Here is a 16,821-nt window from a genome sequence, read left to right as displayed (position 1 = left end):
ATGAAACCTTTTCAAAGCTACTTCCAGCAATCCAACAGAAAACTCTTCATGTTTTGGCAGAGGGAGTTTTAACATGCTGTGGAATTAAAGTGCTCTATAGAAAGGAAATAACACTTCCTATTGATGAGCACGGATAAAGAGGAAGGAGCGAGACCTTTTGGCAGCAGTAAACTGCTGATGAGCATAGTGACCAGCAGAACTTCAGCCTAACACTACTTAAACAGTTTTAACATTTCCCATATTTAATTTTTTCCTTAAGAGGAACAGATGGATAAGCCAAACAGCTACAGAAATTTTCTGCCCTCTCACACTCATAACCATCCTCATTACTTGAGCTATTTCCTAGCTAACAGTCACAAATCAATTCACATTCAAATTCCTTCTCTGCAAAAAATCTTACTGTGTGAACTGCTGGAAGACCTACACTAAAATGCACTACACAGTCACTAAAGTTGTTTTCCATTTGGAAACCACTGCATTCAGATTGCCAGCATCACATTAAAAAAAAAAAAAAAATCCTCCCTCCTAAAGCAACAAACATCTACTTTACTGATTTTCTATCCATCTTGTCACTCCATAAAACACTTAAAAATACATACACACTTAAAACTGGAAGAAGCAGCAATGCACTGGGGAGCTTTCACACCCATCAGCTTGTCCTTTCACTTCTCTGCCTGCTTTGTCAACAAGAATCCTGTCTTATTAAAGGTTTAAAAGAGGAAGGGTTTTCCTACAGACAAAAGGTGTGCCAGCTGAGCTCACATAATCTAAGCTGGTGTGTGAATACCCTTTATTAACTAATTCCTCCGGGGGAAAAAGCAAACACAAACTATCCTAATTGCAAGTGGCACAAATTGCACACGTGAATAAGGCTGAAAATCCAATAACAAATCCCAGCAAGTCAGACTTGGTGGGAGGGAGACTGCTCATAGAGGATGATAAAGGGAAACAGGGATCAGAGGGGTAACCAGACTTGCACACAAGCCCAGTCACATTAACAGCATGGTTGATGTTTTTCGGTTTGTCCTCCCTAAAAAGCGAGGAAACTACACTTGTTGCAGTGATGACTACAAAACAAAGAAGAGTCTTCCAAAAACATATAAGATGGCACAAACAGAACATGAAAGGCTAAAAATAGGCACTGTTCTAAAGTTACAGTTATCTATTTAATTACAGAGGGCTGTTTGATTTTTATCTGTTATGACATTTACATGACAGAACTAATGTCCAAAGATTATCAAGAGGTTTTTCCCCACTGTTATGATTATGGGTCTTAATATGTGGCATATGAGGAAGAAAAAACAAGGGAAAACCCAGACAGCCTAAACAGTAAGTTCTGTACATACTAATAACATGGAAAGGAAAGTGTTGGGGGAAGGGGAGGGGTGGGGGAGAAGAAAAGGAAAAAAACAAACAAACAAAAGACCAGGAGCTCCACATCTTTTGTCCTTCAAGATGTGAAGGATAAAATCACCTGCACGGCAGCAGAAAGTGGCACTGTTCACACATAAAATCTTAGCAGAGGCCTAGATGGCCTGACATCTTTCGGGACTGCTAGCACTTTTGTTCTGAACACAACTGATGGACATTCACTAGTTGCCTACTTGGACCCTTTTCTTTAGGCTGACTGCTCTCACTGCCAAACAGATAGATAAAGGCATCATTCATTCATCATATCCTTAACGTCAAACCCAGATGACCCACTTTACACACCACAGTTACCTCTCAGGATCATCTCTCCAACCTGCTATCCTTTCTTACCCATGCTGCTAGCATCTAGCAGTGTTCCCCATTCACGACCCATCCCCAGACATTCTCTATTCTCATCACCTATTCTGTCACCTTATCATCCTTATGCCTCCAATCATATTCTGATACTTCTTGTCCAAACACAACCTACCCTCCCAATGCTCAATACAACCTGCTCACACTTCCTCCAGCAATCCAGTCTCACTCTTTCAGCCTTCACCTCATTATCCCATCCTTCCTCCCAGTCTTCCTTTACGTGGACACATACAGCACCTCAATTCTCACAATACCCATTCTCCCACCTTCAGTTTACCATCCCAACTCCTAAGACATTCCATTTGTCCCACATCATCATTTGTCCCCCCCCAAATCTGTCAGGCCAGTTATCTGTCCCCCCCAATCCACCAAACCAGTTTGTCTTTCCTAGTTACACCCATAACATGCCCTTAGTGCCTAATATCCTTTCCCAGTCCGTCTATTCCTCAAAGCAACCACCTGTCCCATCTCAACCCCTAATATCCACACAACAATCCACTTATCTAATAGCATCCACTCTCCTCTCCACTTGCTGCCACCTCAGAGCCTCATCCCAAATGCATACCACAAAATGCCATCACAACCGTCCCCAAATCAGTGCACTCCTTTGAACTGCCACCTTCCCCCAACCAGTTACCACCAGCATGCTACCCATTCCATCTCTCAGCCTACCCTAAACCCACCTTATGACCGTCATTCATCCCTAACTCAGCCTCCCAGCCCCCCCTTACAAGTCTTCTGGTCACCAGACTGGGCAGCCACCCCTCAGCCTGCTCCAAACAAACTTATCTCTCATTCCCAAACCACTCAAACCAAAGCTTACTACCCATCTTCTGCCTCGATGCCCCAACCTCCAGTCACCTCCCAAACCTGTAACTCCTCAACTCCAGTCACTCCACCCAATCTATGACTTCCCGTCTCACAACCTCCCATTCACTCTCAAGCCAGTCCTCACCACAACCTGCAACCCCTCCGCCCCACACCCCATCCCCTCCCCGCAGCCTCTTCTTGCCCCCTGACTCCACAACCCCCCACGCAGCCCCCACCACAGGCCGTAACGCCTCAGCTCCACTGTGCTCCCGCACCCCACAACCTCCCACCCACCCCCCAGCACCTCAGCCTGCCACCCCACACACCCCACGCCGCCCCTCAGGACAACCTGCCGCGCCTCAGCCCCGCTCCCAGCCCCCACCTCAACCTGCCGCGCCTCAGCCCCACAGCTCCCTTCCACCCCTCAGGACAACATGACGCGCCGCCCCTCCGCACTCTGGCCAGGCCCCCAGGTTACCTCTTGAGGTACGGGGCGTCCTCGCCCTGCATGGCGGCGGGGGGAGGCCCGGCCCGGGCGCGGCCCCGCTGCGCGGCTGTTACCAGGGAGAGCGCGAGCCCCGCCCCGCCCCACCCCGCCGGCTGGGAACGCGCAAGCGCCGCCGCTGGGCCCGGCGGCCGTCGCGCATGCGCACTGCGCGGGCCCTGCTGCGCTCCTCCCGCGCTCCTCTTGCGCGCCGTGCCGGCCACGCGCGGCCAGGCGCCCTCTGCAGGCGTGGGGGAGCCATTGTCTCACCGGGCCCGGCCCGAGGCATGAGGCGGCCTCCCTGCCCGATGTGGCCTCCCCACCTCGTCTTTCCTGGAGACCGGGGCACGAAGCCGTGGTCCCCAGTGCCTCAGGGTGCGAAGGCTGGGCAGCAGCCTCCACCCACCATGCTAGGTAAGCTCCCCGGGCCCAGGGACCTCGCAGACCAGGGTCTGTAGCCGACGCCCCTGAGGGCCGGGGCTGTCCCACAGGCTTCAGCACCCCGGTGGGGCCGTTACCAATTCCACCCCCTGCCTCGGGGTTTATCTGCACCTTCACAGTGGGCCAGTGGGACATGGCGGCCTGCAGTCCCCACACAGGGCAGGCCGGGTGAGGCTGGTCTCTTAGCGAAGTTAATGGTACTGAGGAGAGTGAAGATCCATCTAGGGCATGGTCACAGGGCCTTGACCTGGGAGTCAAGAATCAGTCCTGCCCGTTCTCAGAGATCCCACCTGTTTAATACCTGGTACTTCAGGATGTTTTGAGCACTAGGAATAAGGAGACTTTATGCTCCTGGTTGCAATATTTAGGGGAGGATTGAAGAGTGGCTGTTGTGGTGTCCTGCCCCGTTATGGCCATCTGAGCTGTTGCTTTTCCTCAGCATCAGCTCTCAGCTAAGCCCAGTCTTAAGGCAGCCTTGGTCAGCAAGGTGTTTTGAAACATAGTCTTCCTCTTGGGTTAGCAGCACTTTCACTCAGCTACCAATGCAGGAGGTGTGGGGTGGTGACACATCTGTGGCTCCAGGCTCAGGTGCGTGGCTGGAAATCCAAAATCAATGTTGGAAAAGTTACGCTGTACAGCCAGCACTTCAGTCCTCTGTCTCTTTCCTTTGTTTCCTAGGCTCTCTAAATAACAACCAAACAGCATCATATCCAAAAGGTATCAGAAACGATCTTAATGGGCTGAAGTTTATCTAAAGTTTGTATCAGAGCAGCATTGAGTCCAGAATGGAGATTTATCTAAGCTGTTGGCTATAATATCCATGACAGAAGTAAAACAGGCCCATCCCAGCTGCCCATGGGTCCTGCTGACCATCTGAGTAGGAACTAAATGGATAACACATAGAACTAGAGGCAGCAGCATCTTGTTGGCTTTTTAAACTCTCTGTCTGTATTTCCTCAAAATAGGATTTTCATTTCTGCTTGTTTTTTGTAAAATGCAATAAAACTGTTGCATGGGATTTGCATAGATTATTTATTTCAAGAGTTATGTGAGAAGCGGGGATTGTTGTTTGTGTTTCAGAATAGAAAGACAATACCACTCTGTAGCAATTAACAGCAGTTAAGTATAAGATGCAGGGCAGATCCCTGCATGTGTTGTTTTCTGGAGTGCTCTTTGCTGGACTGCAGCCCCGTTACATACAGTTGAAATGACTGTCTACCCAGAGTTGTAGGGTTAATACACAAATAAATACTAGTCATGTACCTAAACTTTTGGTTTTATTGTGGCAAAATATTAAGAATAAATACTTAATGTCTACTGGTCCTATTGAACACTAACAATTTTTATATTTTCATGATCTGTAACAGAACAGCAAAAAATATGTTGTGGTTTCCATACTGTGCCCTGCCTGTGTCTTAACAGAAAATGGAAAAAGAAAGTATCCTGTGAAATATGAAGTGCTACTTCAGAGTAATGAATGTACAAAACATTGCTAGAACATAACACTTTTGTTACTGTCCTCATTCTGGTTTTTATCACAGTAATATTTTGTATTAATTCCTGTCAAAGAGAAAAATATATATGATCACCTGATCAGTGCAACAGTTCTTCAGTGATGTCAGCAGCTCTTCAGATAAGCACGAGCCAAGCGTTAAACTTTGCAGCCATATAAATAAGTACTCTGGTGTTTTTGGAGTGCCAAGTACCTGACAATCTCTATCTGTTTCACTGCAAATTTCTTTTTTTAGTCTGGTTACATATGCCTACAAGTAGAGAATAGTTGTAGCTGCCTATGATAGAGTAGGTCAAAGATTACAAGATGAGAATGATACAAAAGAATGTGGGACCTGAAGAATATGGGAAAATAAACATTTATTGCAGTTAAGCGTGCCATGATGTTTGGGCTAAAATTGGCTGTTTGTCAGAGAGTAAAAGAGCAGCAGCACTTGTCTTAGCCTGACAGAGTCCAAATGAAAACACCTCAGCTGTGGAGCGACTGAGCCACAAGCAGTGCCACGATCAGATAATTTTGTCTGTTGGCAGCAACCAGTTGATGCTGGGTTTAGAAAACCACATGGCACAAACACTGAAAACCTTGCTGTGCATGGTAGATTCTTCTAAAATTAAATCGTAAACCAAATGCTGTCCAAGGTCTGGTTCTACAGATGTTCCCTGAGCTGTTGATGTTGCTTTGCACAATTTCTTATATCCCTTTTGTTACAGTGTGTTGTGGTTTATGGCATTACCACAGGACCCTGGAGATTCCCCTCACCTACATGGTAGAAGCATACAAAAAGAGGAGGAGTGGTGTTTGAGTCAGAAGTGTGATTGCTTTGCAGGAATAAGCTGGAATGTGCAGTATTTCTGGATTTCTCCTCTTTTGTTTTCTTTGGGTGGTTTGGGGGTTCCTTTTCTTAGAGCAGTTTTAAGAAATACTGTTCTAGAGTCAGGTAGAAGAAAAGATTTTTTCAGTGGGGGAATGTAAAGAAGGGTTGAAAAGAGCATGGGAGGTGCAGAGAAAGGCAGAATAGGAAAAGAATGGTGGAGGAAGCTGTATGAAGAGAAGTTAGGTAGTTAGGTAAGAGGGGAGTGAAGCCAATGGGTAAACAGAAGAAGATGAAAGAGAACTGTAGAGTGTTCTCAAGTTAAATATACGGTAGAATAAGAGCAGAAGAGATGGAAAACAATTTTGTTGTTTGTGTTAAAAAAGCGAAAACCCTTTAATATTTTTGAGGAAGCACACTTTTATGCAAAAAAAATGATATTCTTTGTCTTTTTTTTTCTCAGGATGTGTCCAGATGTTCTTAACAAGCTAGACAGAATACACTCTGCGACACTGGAGCAACACACAACATACTGTCTCCTGGTAACTTAATCTTATTTCTTCCTATTTGTTCTCTTAATATAAAACAAATTCATTATGACTGAAAAATACTGATGCTAAGCCCGATTTTGAAGTCAACAAAGATGTTTCCATTGTCTTCAGTGAGCTTTATATGGGTCTTTGATATATAACCACGAGACTGCATGTCAAAAATACCTTGGGGTCTGATTTCTTCAAAGTTTCATTGACTCCTATACATATTTTTCATGTCATTGTGATAACCAACATTGCTTTTCTATAGCAAATGGAATTGTTAAAATGTAATAGATTAAATTCTGTTATGTGGAATTAAGAAACCAACGCAACCTTGAGATTTGTAATCTCTTCATCAAAGATTGCATCTTGCTCTCAGAAAAAAAGAATATGGGTAGATTTCAGGAGAAAAATAGTGAATACAGGATATTTTCCTAGACCTTGTAAAAATGAACTATGTATAAAACTCCTTAAGGCCTTTTATTAGCTAAGTACAGCAATCTGAAGGAATGGCTTTCAGACAAACATTTTAAGCGATTAGACTATGCTGCTCAATTGGGGATGGAGATGATGATGATGTTCTGTTGTGCTGTTGCATAATAAGTAACTGAGGTATGGAGGTAATAAACCTTGGGCTTAAAAGTTTATATTGGAAGGAAGAAGTGAGACGAGGCAAAGCAAAATCTGATATGGAAAGGGAAAGTCTGGCTTAACTCTTCTGGTTGAAATTAATTTTGGAACACAGATCAAGGTGATTCTTGAATGCCTTTTTGATCAGCAATGACAGGGACATCTGTGCAAGTGAAAGGCTTTTTCAATATGGTACATGATCCCACTGGTAAAGACTGGGTGCTCTTGTTATCCTTGAACATGAGAATTCACAAAAATGAAAACAGTCTTTATGGAGAGCTTGATTTGTATTTTATAATGATCTCATTCAACACTGACCTAAGAAAATGCATCAATTTGTGGCTCATTTAAACCAGTGAAGAAAATTATTAATATCTGTAGGTTTTCATTGTTTCAAATGTAGAAAGAAAAATCTAAAGATGTAAACAGAAGAACACCTCTTCATAGAGAAGCAGAGCTTTTTTTTAGCTAGACATCACAGAGCAAAGGGATCCTGTTTTCTCCCTTGGTTTATCCAAATCAGAATTGCTCACTTCCACGACAGTGGTCTTGTTTGATGGCCTTGTACGCTTGTTCACTTGGCTGAATGAGTATTTCCAGCTGGTGATAAACTGACCTCTGCCATCTTGTGCCTCAGTGCTCCTCAGCAGCTGGAGTGTTATAAACTCTGCATGTGCAGACCTGTGCAAGCCTGCAGGCAGGAATACAGCGCCCAAGCTCAGCTGCAGCTGATGATGTGACAAAGCAACCATCTATGTAGACTTTGAGTGCCTAACTTGAGACTTGAGAGTTGCTACTTGGGCAAAAATACCAGTTTACTCATGTCCCAAGCAAGACTGATCTAAGAAGTGTTGGAAGATATAAAATGTACCACAATGGTGCTACGTTACCTCTTTTTTTCATTGAGTTATCAACCCTTTAAGAGCGAGTTTTGCTGTGAACAACACAGAGCAGTATGTTGTGTATTTTCCTAGAATTATTTAGGTTGGAAAAGACCTTTAAGATCATCGAGTCCAACAGTAAACCTGACCCTGTGAAGTCCACCACAAAACCATGTCCCTAAGTGCCACATCTGCACATCAATATGTTCTGTGTGTGTGTGTGTGTGTTCAGTATGTATGGTGATTTCTGCTTATTTTCTGACAAACAACCTGAAATGCAGTATCCCTATTCAAAGAGCCAAGGATGTGCTTTCAGTTTGGGTTGATTTTAATTGGACTAAGGCAAACATAGAAAGATTAAATACAAAAGTGTCCATACAAGAGTGAGCAGATGGCCTCTCTCTGCTAGCACCATCTTGTGGGCCCCAGTGACAGTGATGGAGATTCTTGTGCAAAATCCTGGTTCTGCTGAAGTCAATGAGAGTTTTACTGTTGACCCTGATGGGGACAGAATTTCAGCTCTTAATGTTTATTAGATGCAGCAGGCAGAAAGCAGACTCATAGCTATAAAGGCTGTGACATTTTATGGTACTGACTCTGCAACCACTCAAGCACATGCTTAATGTTGCCACAGTAATAAAGTTAAGCACCAGCTTAAGTGTTTTCAAGAAGAGGTCTTCTTTACACTTGAGCAAGTCTATATTTGATCATAAATCAGGAATTCCCCCTCTTCCTCATCCCTCCCCTTCAAAAGAAAAGGATTCTGCATGTGATCATCAAATTCTTTCTACTTTGCTCAAAAATAATTACCTTTTTTTTAGGTTTTTGTCAAAAAAAAGCAAAAAGAGAGTAAGGAATGAGTACCTCAGCTGAAGTGATTTTGCTCAGGTGACATTTGACTTAAAGCGAGTTACTCATTTCAAACAGATTCAAAAGGGAAATTTCTGATTCCAACAATTTATTATAAATATCTCGGACAATGGCTGTTTGCTTAGAAAAAGTGAAGATCTTTACACAACACTTTACAGCCAAAATCTTTCTCATTAAGTTTTGAACTATCCTGGGCAACACTAGCCTTGTTTGTCATATCGGGGCAAATCCTGCTTCTTTTGTGGATAGCAGCATCTGTGTATTTGTTTCCACTTACTTTTAACCAAAGCACATGAGAAGCATAGCAGAGTAGAAGCACAAGGAGAGGCATTTAAGCTAGATTAATGCAGACCTGAAATCAAGCATGAAATTTTAGTGGGATAGAACTTAACCAGTGGAATAGTTTACCTTAGGATTTATGGCTGGATCCTTCTCCATTATTATGAGTCTTTATGTCAGGAGTAGATGCCTTTGTGAAACAAATGCTCCTGCTTAAGCAGACTCATAGGTTCATAGCAAACTGTGCGGAAGCAACCTCTTTTAGTCTATCCCCTTGCCCCAAGTCAAATAATTTGTACTCATATTATTCCTGTCACTAATTCAGTCTTCAGTGATGGGCATTATAGTCTTCCTGGGAAATCTATTCCAGCACTGAACTGTTGTTGCTGCAAGAAAACCATTCCATTTTTTAATCAAAGCTACTCAGTCAGCCCATGTTTTTCTTGAAGAGCCATGCCCAAACCTGGGTACAGTACTTCAGCTGGAGTCTTTCCAGTGTTGAATGGGTAAGAAGGATAACTTCATATCGTTTATGGGGATGGAGTAATCCCTCCACTTGGTAGTGATAAGGCTGGTCTTGATGTGGGGATCAGTGAGTGAGGGTCTTTGTTGTATCTTATACTCAAGGGCCAACTGGATGGTCATGGAAGTCACTCCTGGTTTTAAATCTGATAATGTGGATGATGAATGTACAGTACATTCCTTCATGGGTTCTGTTCATATGCTATTTTGATTTATTTACATTGTGGTTCGTAATAATAAAGGTATTAGTCCACTGGGTTGGGTGGATGATCAGTCAGTTTTAAACTCATCAGAAATCCAAGCAGATGCTATATTTCTGTTTGATTTAGTGCACTTGCCCCTTCATCCTATTTGGTCTTCCCAGAACTATCTATGGCAATGTGGCTGGGGTGGAAACTAGAAAAACATATACAACAGAGATAGTTGTAAGAAAAAATGTAACTGATGTGACAGTCAGCTGGGAGTCAATGGCAGGCAAGATGCAGATAGTGAAGGCTCATCATGGGAGCTGTGGCTGCATTTTCATCACAGTTAGGAGAGCCTTAAGGCTGTATTTACTTGCTGCCTGGACTCCACCTTGTGCTCCACCTAGGCCATCAGTTCTGGCTGGAATTATATCAGGCAAGATAGCTTTTCCCAAGGAGCTTCCCAAAATGCCTCTGATAAGTGGATGTAACGTGCAGGCAGCCTGAGCTCTAGAGCAGTGTGCATTCCAGGTGGTATCCTAGCCGGCTCAGCACAGAAACAGCCAGAGGGATCACTGGCTGTGAAACAGAGGGAAGGAACATCAGGAGAGTGTGTGGAGTGCCTGGAAGAGACTGTGTTAGACAAGGAAAGTGCTGGTGTTATAAACAAAGTGTGTGTGGGGCAGCAGGAAACCTGAGAGGTGGAAGGGAAAGTGGGGTGAAGAAATATTCTTCACCGTCCCAGCCATAGTTTCCAGGAGTCTGGAAAGCGCTGGGGGAAGGAAGGATCAGGTGCTGGTCTGGCCAGCCCATGGGTAAGAAAATATGAGAGTCCAGGAGTTCAGCTCTAGTAATTACTCTTTCTCATGAGCTTCTGGGTTACAGTAATGGAAGTTTTACAATGCTGTTGAGCAGTGTGTTGAAAAAACAATCCTTCAGCTTTCAACTAATTTAGTTACCATCTGTAAGCTGTTGAGGTAATTCCCCTCATTTAACTTTGCCCACTTAATTTTGCAATGTATGCCTTTTCTTCATTACACCTCCTACATATGCATCTGTACAAGCACAGAGTAGCACATGGGTGTGTGACTCAGGATTTTCCGTGGAAATGGGAAACGCTATTGTCACTGATGCATTCTGTGGGCAGAATGGGATAATGCTCCATCACTGTAGTCCCTCCGCAGGCTGTGGACATTTTGCTGTGAGGACCTGTGGTCTGTTACTCAGTGTATTCTAGACAGACGCAGAAAGTGTGAAATGCATAAATAAGAAGTGCTTTGTACTACAAAGCTCCAACATTGGTGTTTGTATAGATGTCTGAGTTTTATTTTGTGCCTTCTGTACAAAACTCAATTCGCTGCTGGACTTCAGATTCCAAAGTTAACATATTAAAGTTGTCCTTAGTTCACCCAGCTCTGGCTAAGTATTGCATCTCATATGATTCATAAGATTTCCCTGGAACCCAGTGGCATATCAGTTGTCGTGGCAAGGCACAGCGAGGTGAGTTAATTAATAGCATTCCAACGTATCCTGGGCTTTATTGGCTAGTAGTGAAGAATCCCAGAAGAAGGCAAGCACCGTAATTGTGCCAGATCCATTCTGTGTTTCCTAAAGTTTTGTTCTTGAATTTTTTCATATGTATTATATTGTCTTGATGCCAGTGCTCATGGTCTCTGAAATTAAAAGCATTCCTCATAAAGGGGATTATGAGATTAAAAATATGGCTCGTAAAGAACATGTTGGTCCTCACTGGGAGGATGATAGACGTAAAAACATCAAATTACTGATGTCACCAAATAAAATGAATTTAGGAGATAACAGTGCATTTTAAAATAAATAGCGAGGATGTGTTAGATTTATGAACTGTAAGAACTTTCCTTCCCAGTATACTCATTCTTCATTTATCATTTTATAATAAGAAAACCACTTAAATTTAGTCTCGTACAAATGTCACTTACTAGCTTTCTTGCTAATCCAGAGGAAATATTATTGTAGTGGTCCCCGGAGTCCAATGTCTAGGTGTTGGATACATGATAAACTTACTTGAAGCTTTCTTAGTGAGATATAGTCCTCTGGAGACAGCTGTGGATTTAATTTTTCAATCTTTAGTACAACTTAACCCCTTAAAAAGAAGATTTAAGTTTCCCTTGTCAGGTCACTTAAGAGTTTCTTCTTTTATTTTATTCTTTTTTTTACTTCTTCTGCTACTTGCCCAGACTTCTAATCCCCAGCCTCTGGAGGAAACATTTAACCATCTTGAACTTCTCATCTCTGGATTATTTTTTGCTTCCAGAGGACAACACACATACATTTGGCTTTTGGATGGTTCTAGTCTGAGAGCTCAGCTAGGAAGTGTTCATGCAAAGCAAACAGTTTTCAGTCTTGATCATTTAGGTGCCTTCTTTTAGTTCTGAACAAAGGTGGGTTTTGCAGATTTTGAGCTGTTCCTGTGAATAAGAGCAATATTTCCCAAGTAGGGATGTGTTTATAGTTTCTGCGGTTCATGTTCCCATGTGTTTATGCTGTCCAGGAGTTGGGCTTAATCTGGTTTTCTTGCTCCTTGATACTTATCACTTGGTTTTCCAGAAACTGAGTTTAATGTTCCAAGGCATGCACAGGATTTAACTGCATAGTTCCTAGTATTGTGAAAACTCCACAGTTAACTCAGACACTTTAAGGATGAAGGCTACCCAAGCCAGCAGTGTCACCGGTACACTACACCTGAACTGCAGGGGTATTACACTTTTACTGATACTGTAAAAATGCTGCTTACAGCTCCTGGCCCCCTCTGATTTCCCTAGTGTGCAATTGCATCTGGCTTCTGCCAGATGGTTCCTTGTCAGGACCTAAAGGTGGAAGAGCCCTTTCAAGATCACTTGTCAGATTTGTTCCCTACAGTCAGCTTGTCTTTTTTCCTTTCAGCTGGCTTTCCTTGGGCTTCCTAAGGAAGTTAGTTTTATCTTGCCTTGCCTATCCATGCATTCATCAGGTCTCTTCCTCGCTTCAATAAACTTCATGACTTGTTGGCCAAGTGCAATCAGCATTGAAAGATGTGTGCAGAGTTTGAAAGTTAATTAAGTTTCTAGAGGTTTGTGTGCTCTGGCTGCCAGGTAAATAAGAGAGACCCATGATCGGGAGTGCACTGAGGGAGAGTTAAGCAGAGTTCAGTTCTTTGGCAGCAGTGAGGGGTCAGTCCCCCGTGCATACTAGACAGACACATAGACAGCACAGATGAATGGGCTGGCCAAGCTGTCCTGGAGCAGCTCTGGATGGGCTGCAGCACAGGCAGTTTCTTGTCCAGAGAGGACCTTTCACAACAGTCAGAGGAGGTATGAGACTTATTTCAGGTAGAAGCAGTTAAGGCACAAATCTAAAAGAAATTAAGTGTCTTTTTGCTCCATGGCTCACAGAACAACACATTTTCCAGTCTAGTTTTAGCTGCACTAACAGAAACACACCACTGCTGTGAAATGTGCTGCTGTACTGGATCAGAGAAATAACCAATCTGATGTCTGTCATCCTAGCCAACAGCTGGGAGGGGTCCACAAAGCTCCACATCTGAAATCGTGGATCTTTACATCTCAGCCTCTCTAGTAGGATAGGCATGTTGCAGAAGGTTAGATGGTCTCACTAACCCATGGTCTGCCCACATCACTTATTTCTACAGGTCTGTTACTATCCATTGCACGCTCTGGTACCTCAGGTTGGAGTTTCTGTTTTGTCATGATGTTTGCACTCCAGAGAAAGGCTGTCCCCTCCTGGTATCACTGCTCTCATGCCCCAGCGCGTCACTAGCATGTGCTCTGGTATCCCCAGGATGGCAGACGTCATGCCTGGGCCTTTTGAGAGTTAAGGAAAATATCTGCTGTGTCTCTGTGCGGGAGCAGGATGTAAGTGCTAAGAACCAGCCAAGGCACATTTCCTAGCTAATGGGTTTAGACTGTTTCCCGAGGCATTGCTGCTGTTTGCTGTCAGGGACAAGATATCTGGGCAAGATGCTTCTTGCTCTGAGCAGACGGGTCGGTCATTTGACATAGGTAGGAAAGACCCAGCTGAGAGGAAGTGAAAAGGCATGTTTTTCTGACAGTGCTGTGTGCAGGAGCTTTGATGGTATGGCTTCCCCGCCTTCTTTTGCTTTGGAATTGAAAATAAAGCCTTGACAGACTTTTTACCAAATCGTTTCTGGCAGTTGTGTACCAGAGCTGAAAGAGGTTAAGAGTAGCTTACCTCCCACTTGCCCAGTTCACCTGCTGTTTTTTCTATATTGCTTTCCATGCTGTTTCCTGAGTGTGCAACATCCTCTTTATCCTGGCTCACCAAACCACTATCCTCTCTGGTCACTCCTGAAAACTCTCTTCTTATGTGCAGTCCACAATGTCTGAGGCAGCCAGTCTCCAGACCCCCTTTCCTCTTTGGTTCAAGGGCTGTGCCTGCATTCTTAAATGCAGAGCGATGGGGGGATAGGAACTATACACACGCATGCACGCACAAGGCTACAACTGACTTGATCCTGCATTTACCAAAACCCACAAACCCTGTCACTCAGTCAGGAGGTTTTTTCTTAGCTTTCACTTAGAAAAGGAACTTTATCATGCGCTTGAGTCAACAGAGGGCAATATATGCAGAATTCAATATTGAGAAGAAATGCTTTTAAAAGACTATTCTAAGCAGCCCAGCCTTACTGTATCTGGAGTCACATATCACAGTGAAAGGCGGCATTCCATGCTGGACCTAAAACCTTCTCAGGCTCCATCAATTAAACCACCACATATGGGGTGGAAGAGACTCAGCAAGGAACTCTTACTAGGGTTCAATGAAAACCAGATGTTGTGGGCACAGCTGTCATGGTTCTTATCAAGAACAACAGAGCAGCCTCTACTGCAGTTTCATCAGGAACCCTGCCCTTCCTTCCCTTCAGCCCCAGCACTACTGAGAGTCCCTAGCCAGAACCAAATAAAATCCTCACGGCCGAAGCTTGCAGGAGTCCTCCCCAAATATTGCGATTTACATTAGCAGGCTGTTTATGGATCTCCAGGTCAGGGTCCCACTGTGACTGTCACTGTGCTTGAGACATCATGAGACAGGCTCCAACTCCCACCTAAGAGTGGCTTCACTTACTCCCTTAAAAATGTACTTTAGTGTTGTTCTGGAGCTAGAAGGATTAAAGGGCAAGAACTGTATATTCCCACCATAGGGATAAAGCTCTGGCCAATTTCATGTACATGAATTATAATGGTTTACCCATAGGGCTCACATGCTGTGTTTAGTTGCTTTAGATGGAATTCCAGATTGCTAAATTCCAATTGTATAAATGATAACAGATTGCTGCTGTAACTGCACCTGTGAAAGCTCACAGGAATTGTGTATGCCCTGAAGGGTTACCGGCAGTGAACTCTGATTTGGAAATATGGTTCAAAGCGAGGGTTTCTCATGAGAGGTGAGAAGTCCTATCCCAAGGTTGAGTCTTTCCCCAAGGGCCTGTTTTGCTCTGCGTTTCCATCGGTCCTTTTGCCACACAGTGACTTTGCAAGACTGACTAGTCTACTGGTGACAACAGCATTGTTATTGTTTGTACTTGTAAGTGATACACTGAAACAAAATTTACCTAAATATAATTACAAATAAACAAATAAAGAAGTGGAAGAAGAGAAATAACCCTGCAAAAAAAGCAAACATTTTGTTTGGTCTGGCACAGAATTTTTTTTTCGGATGAGAAAAGAGAAATATTTTAGTTTCCTGTCAACGCAAAACACTATTTTTTCTCAATTCCACGCTCAACTCAAAACCAAATTATTTCACAGTAAACTTCTGAAGACTGCTGAGTGTAATTGGACCCAAGAATGGGGTTTAGGTGGGTGAGGATTGTGACTAAGAGTTCAGGACTTCAACAAGTCAGACAATTAGTGCATCCATTGTCATAGTACTATTTCCCAGCTTGACACCCAAACACTTGTGTACAGTGTTGCTTTGAATAAGCCACCGAAGCTGCAGTCAGAACAATACAGACAGTTGCTTTTCTGGCTGCAGCAAAGTCAGTTGTAAAGGTTACCACCTGCCAGTCAACCTGCAGCTGTTCTTCACTGCCTTCATAACTGCACGTGTGCTCTCTGCCTGTGCCTCTTCAATCAACGTGATCCTGTGATTTTCAGGAACTTTAAAAAACTTGTTGTCAAAGATAAAACAAAAATTACTTGCTTTAGCCACATCTATTCCTGACAGCATATGCCAGGCATGAGCATGAGGGAGAAGAATTAATATAGGGGCCTTTTTAAGATGAAGAGACATCTTACAGCAATCCGGATAGCTTGTCTGTGTGGAAATCAGATTGCATACCAGGTGTTTTGTAATCAGAACATAGTAATTTAAAGGCGAAACTGACTCTTTTTGACCTGCATGATATGTGGAGCTAGTGCATGTGTTTTGCTTTTCTGTGCAGCTGATGTGTTTCAGAAGTAGCGTGTAGAGCGCAGATCTGCAGACAGGTAGTTACCTACTAATATAAAACTAAGTCAAACTTCTCTTTAAATACTCTGATGCTCCAACAAACAGATCTGCCTTGGATCTTGCAGTGACTCATCAGAAGTCTCTGATACCTCGTTTTAAACCTGCTACCCTCAGGCAGACATTAGCTGCAAGTATTGTCACAAGAAGCTGCTCTAGCTGATCCTTCATTTTAATCTGTGATAAACCTGATGTCCTAGAACTGCCTGATCTCATGGGGAGGAAGAAGACAGCACATGGAGGAACTATTTGTTTACCCACATAAATACAAACACATTCTTATTTAGACTGGAAGCTGTTTGAGGCAGTGACTGTCATGCATTATGGCTGTGTCTACTGTTATTTTAGCATAGGGCTTCAGTTTATCCAGACATCCAGATTCTCCGGTGTCACTACTACCAACAAGAAAGCTGGCTAGCTGGCTTCAACTTTAGGAAGGCTCAAAACACCATTTGGGAAGGGAAACTAAGGTCGGTAAGTGGGTTTACTCACATTTCATCACTGATCCTACAAGTAGGAATGAGTGCCATTGTGCCCATATTCAAGCCCCACACTTCTTCTTAATGGACATGTAAG

The 16,821-nt window shown here is 43.5% G+C and overlaps 1 protein-coding gene across 3 annotated transcripts in view; it reads right to left on the bottom strand.

Annotated features, from left to right (window-relative positions):
- Window positions 1–3,150, bottom strand: part of KIFAP3 (kinesin associated protein 3) — a 76,790-nt gene extending 73,640 nt beyond the window's left edge. The window contains exon 1 of one of the 3 annotated variants that reach the window (XM_080348431.1): window positions 3,074–3,150. Coding sequence is in view for 1 of the 3 variants with exons in the window: in XM_080348430.1 (XP_080204556.1) it covers window positions 3,074–3,105 (32 nt within the window). In the remaining 2 variants the exon portion in view is untranslated. The other 2 variants (XM_080348430.1, XM_080348432.1) reach the window with 2 other exon arrangements.
- Between the last annotated feature and the right edge of the window lie 13,671 nt (window positions 3,151–16,821).

Source organism: Nesoenas mayeri (genome assembly GCF_963082525.1).
Source record: "Nesoenas mayeri genome assembly, chromosome: 8".
In the NCBI taxonomy this organism is placed as follows: Eukaryota; Metazoa; Chordata; class Aves; order Columbiformes; family Columbidae; genus Nesoenas; species Nesoenas mayeri.
This window is presented reverse-complemented; position numbering and strand designations above follow the sequence as displayed.